This window comes from Nannospalax galili, unplaced genomic scaffold, assembly GCF_000622305.1.
Source record: "Nannospalax galili isolate Female #2095 unplaced genomic scaffold, S.galili_v1.0 scaffold16, whole genome shotgun sequence".
Lineage (NCBI taxonomy): Eukaryota > Metazoa > Chordata > Mammalia > Rodentia > Spalacidae > Nannospalax > Nannospalax galili.
Genome location: NW_008339910.1, coordinates 2,356,992 through 2,361,328, shown reverse-complemented (window position 1 = coordinate 2,361,328; position 4,337 = coordinate 2,356,992). Strand labels below are relative to the sequence as shown.

The following is a 4,337-nucleotide window of genomic DNA, read 5'->3' as shown; positions in this document are numbered from 1 at the left end:
AGAGCCCAAGGGCTGAACCATGTGGAAGAGACTCATTTCCCTGGAGCAAACTGGGAACCAATCAAAGAGGAGGTGACCTGTGCTCAGCAAGAATGAGATGGGTGGAGCTGATAAATGAGTACTTTATAGGCCTGTGTTACTAGGAGGTCAAACAGCAAATGCTTTCACCACAAAATGTTAAATATTAGATTCAACTTATTAATTCAGTATTGCATTTATCCAAATACCACTCAGTATTCCATACACACAAATATAATTTATCTGGGCTTCTATTTTTATTTAATTTTATGTGTATGAGCGTATTGCCTGCATGTAAGTGTACCCATGCCATTTAAAGCCTTCAGAAGCCAGAAGAGGGCATCAGATCACCTAGAATTAAAGTTATGTATGGTTGTTAGTCTCCACGTGGGTGTTAGGATTCAAACCTGGGCCCTCTGGAAGAGCAGCCAGTGCTCTTAACTGCTGAGCCATCTCTCTAGCTCCAATTTACCGGGATTTTTAGTGCTACGATTTTATTATACCTCCAGGCTGAACCCACTCCTTTTACAAAATGTGAATTTTTAATGAATTTCAAATCTATCACCCTTATAATATCCACTGTTGAGCAAATGTCTCCTTAGTTCATACCTCTTCTGTTAATTCATTTTGATAAACTGAATCTAAGTTGGCTTGCTATCTTCCCTTGAAATTCAAATTTGTAACTCCTAGACTTCAATCTAAGTTCTAAATGGGATATAATTTGGAGGACATTTGAGAAAGATGTTTATTTTGCTCATAGGTAGGGGGTTCATGAATATTGTTAGCCAGACAGACTAGTGGTCTCCAAAGCTGGCCACCATTGGGTTCTGGCCTCTGTATGTATGTGTTGCTTCTCACGTGATGAAGTAGGCTCTGGTTTCCTTTTTTCGAATATGAATTAATCTTAGTATTGTGCTTGGCCACTAGCATTTGAGAGCCAACATACACACACATCTGAAATGAAATCCTTAGCATTTGTTTTCACCCATTTCCTTACAGTGATCTCTCTCAGAATCCATTTGCCACATGCATGTATAGGCATTTTAGCTAACTCTCTACCAACAGCCAACATCAGCTCCCTGACACAAAGAGGAAGCTACTTTGGAGATTCAGTCAAGGTGAACCTCCAGATAACTTCCCCCAGGCACAATCTGATGGCACTTAATGAAATACTCAAGGTGAGGAAAGCCAGTGGACTCTTGTCAATACACAAAACAGAATGTGGTGACATGAACATTTTAAAAATACTAAGTCTTGATGGATTTGTTTGAATATGTCTAGGTTATACTTCATTAACATACAATCATTTTTCTTTTAGTCTTTACTTCTTTGCTTTTGCAAACAAAGACTTGCTGTCTGGACCTGATCTTGAGACCTTGAAAGGAATATGAAGATATTTTAGGAAACTTGCCCCTGGCTTGCTTTATCTAAAGGAAGCCCAATAATCACAAGCTTCCTAACCACAAGAGATTAGAAAATATATTACTTGGTTTTGGTTAATGAATACCATACACCAAACTGACACTCCAGGGAAGGAAACATGTAAAGCAATGCAATAGTATTTTATAATTTGCTAAACAGAAGATGCTAGTCATTATTCAAGTTTTGTGGACAAGGAAAAAGTTCAGATATATAATTACAAAATTTTGAGAATATATAAAGGAGATCTGGAAACAAGCAAGCAAACAAACAAAAAGCACAGAGGGCCACAAACACAAAAAGAGACAAGGAAAACAAAAGTAGTATGAAAAGCCAAAAGAATATTTCCCTTAAAAGCAACGTGGACATTATCTGTGGCAGGGACATTACTTTTTTGTTTTGTTCTTTTTGAGACAGGGTCACCCTGTAGCCCCAGCTGGCCTGGATTCGCTATGGAGACCAGATTGGCCTTGAACTCCCAGAGATCCACCTGCCTCTGCCTCCCAAGTGCTGGGATTAAAGGCATGCGCCACAGCACCTGGTGAATGGACATTAGCTTTAAGGTTCCTTATTATTAGAAATCTTATTCTTTGATAGATTTTATTCTCTTTAATTTTAATGCAAAAAAGTAGCTTATATTAGTTGTTACATGAATTTCCACCATACCTCTGATATTGTATTTGTAGTAATTTTCCCATATCCCATAGGTATATGAATTAATAATATTAAAATAAGGGAATTTTATATAAGAGGTCTGGAGTCTTATTCTTCTTTCGGAAACTAAAAACTCTAGAAAAATATTTCCTCAGTTTTAGTAAGAGCTGAATGGACCTGAGACCTTTAAAAAAGACGTCTCCCACTCTAGCTGCCTGTTACACTTCACATGTATACACACAGATACACACAAATATGAAGATCATCTGAATCATTGTGAAAGGGTAGCAGACATAACACTATATACATATGACTGACCCTAGAGCTTCCTGATCTTAAGCAAAAGGCACTCCCAGTGAGTTACACCTAGTCGTAATTGGATGGACAAATAGTAGATATTTCCTCCTTGCTAGGGGATTATCTATTGTTGCCTTATTGAACTGGAGTAGCACTAGGGCTGGCTTTGGTCAAACAAAATAGGCAAAATTCAAATTCATATCAAGGCAGAAAGGTATGAATTACGAGTTTGGCAAGTGTGGGCAGTTAGTTAGCTGTAACAGGTTACAGAATTCTCCATCAGCTTTGCTCCAGAGAAAATTTAATAAAGAGCAGAACCAGAGTCCATAGAGTCCACATGCTCTAAGTTAAGAAAAAAATCCTTATTGCAACCCATGGTGATTGGGGATCATCTTAGCTGTGTATGTACTAACCCCTCCTGCCTGTTCCACATTTAAAATGACATCACTGATGTCAGTAAGCAATCAAGTTCATAACCTATGCTTTTTTATCAAGTCCTCTAAATTTTAAAATGTGAAAATCTGAAAGTCTATGGAGCTGAATTTATAGTGAGATACTGAAGTTTGCCTCTGCATAAAGTTCTGACTTCAAAATCAACTGAATTAATTTTTTGGTTTCCTGTTTTCTAACAAGAATTGGTCTTTAAACCACATGATTTTATTTGCCATCAATTCTCTCATTATACTACAAATGTATTTGAAATTCACAGATTTCTAAAATATCAACTTTACTTTGAACCATTTACCCTTGGCCTCACACTCACAGCGACCTCCTGCCTTGGTGCTACTTATGAGACACTGAGATTGCAGGTATGAGCCACTATGCTAGGGAAAAATATACTTTGGCCAAATTTTCAGGAGATCAAATAAAAATACACATATTAATATATAATTATGTAGTACTTAAATTTATTTTGTAAACACACTTCATCTGTACCACTTTAATTTTAAATCATATTTATTGTTTTGCATACAATTACTACTATATTAAAAACTCAAAAACAACACAATACATTTGGCTTCTATTCCCCACAAAAATGGGAAATATATTTTAGTAAAGGAGAATTTTAAATATATTTACACACCAGTTGTTTGTTGCAGTTTAGAGTTCTTAAATTATGAAAACAGCAAAAGTAATTAACAGCAAATAATTCGTATATAAAAGAAAACAAACTACAATACAGTAAGAAAGGAAAAACACCCTTCAGAAAATGCCATTTTAAAGAAATTTTCAAACAGAAAACATACAGTATAGTCTTCCCTAACAATGGTGCCCATTATAGAGCACTTCTGTACATATAAGGATATAAGAAAATGATACAATACTTATTGCCACAACAACAACGTAAAGGTTGTCAAAATGTATGCAGCTTAAATACCCCTCCCCTTGATATAGTGGCTTCTTATTCCTTAAACTAGAAATTCTGCTCTTCATGGTGGAGAAATGAGGTCTTCTCATCAAAGGCACATTCTCATCTGTAAGAAAAATAAATAAAAAAATGATCCTTCTGCAGCAAGTCTAAGCACTCTAAACAGCAGTTTTGAGGATAAAAACAAAATAGTTAAAGAAGCTGTGATGAAGGATAACAATGAAACACATAATCACAATGTATTTATCAATCATTTTGGATATTATATTTGAACTGTAAATCAAATTTTTAAAAAGAATTTAATGATGTTGTAATGAAGCCTATGTTTAAACTTAGGATAATGTTATGTACCTACATAATAGCAATAAATTCTTCAATAGATATTAAGCAATATAACTATTTCTATAGTTTCTATAAATACAACTCTTTAATCCTACTTCCAAGTACAAGGAACCTAGGGGATAAAGGGAAAGAAGGAGCTCAAGAGAGGTAGGACCACAGGAGAAGGGTATTAGTAAGGGAGAAAGGGGGGAAATGGGGGCACCTTAAGTGGGAAAACCATGATGGAGGGGTGAAACAA

The 4,337-nt window shown here is 35.7% G+C and overlaps 1 protein-coding gene across 2 annotated transcripts in view; it reads right to left on the bottom strand.

Annotated features, from left to right (window-relative positions):
- Positions 1-3,276: 3,276 nt before the first annotated feature.
- Fam174a (family with sequence similarity 174 member A) overlaps positions 3,277-4,337 on the bottom strand; it is a 29,745-nt gene continuing 28,684 nt past the window's right edge. For both annotated transcript variants that reach the window (XM_029564260.1, XM_008834597.3), the window contains one exon: positions 3,277-3,863. In XM_029564260.1, the coding sequence (XP_029420120.1) occupies positions 3,846-3,863 (18 nt within the window). In that variant the 3' untranslated portion in view covers positions 3,277-3,845. The remainder of the gene's footprint in view (positions 3,864-4,337) is intronic.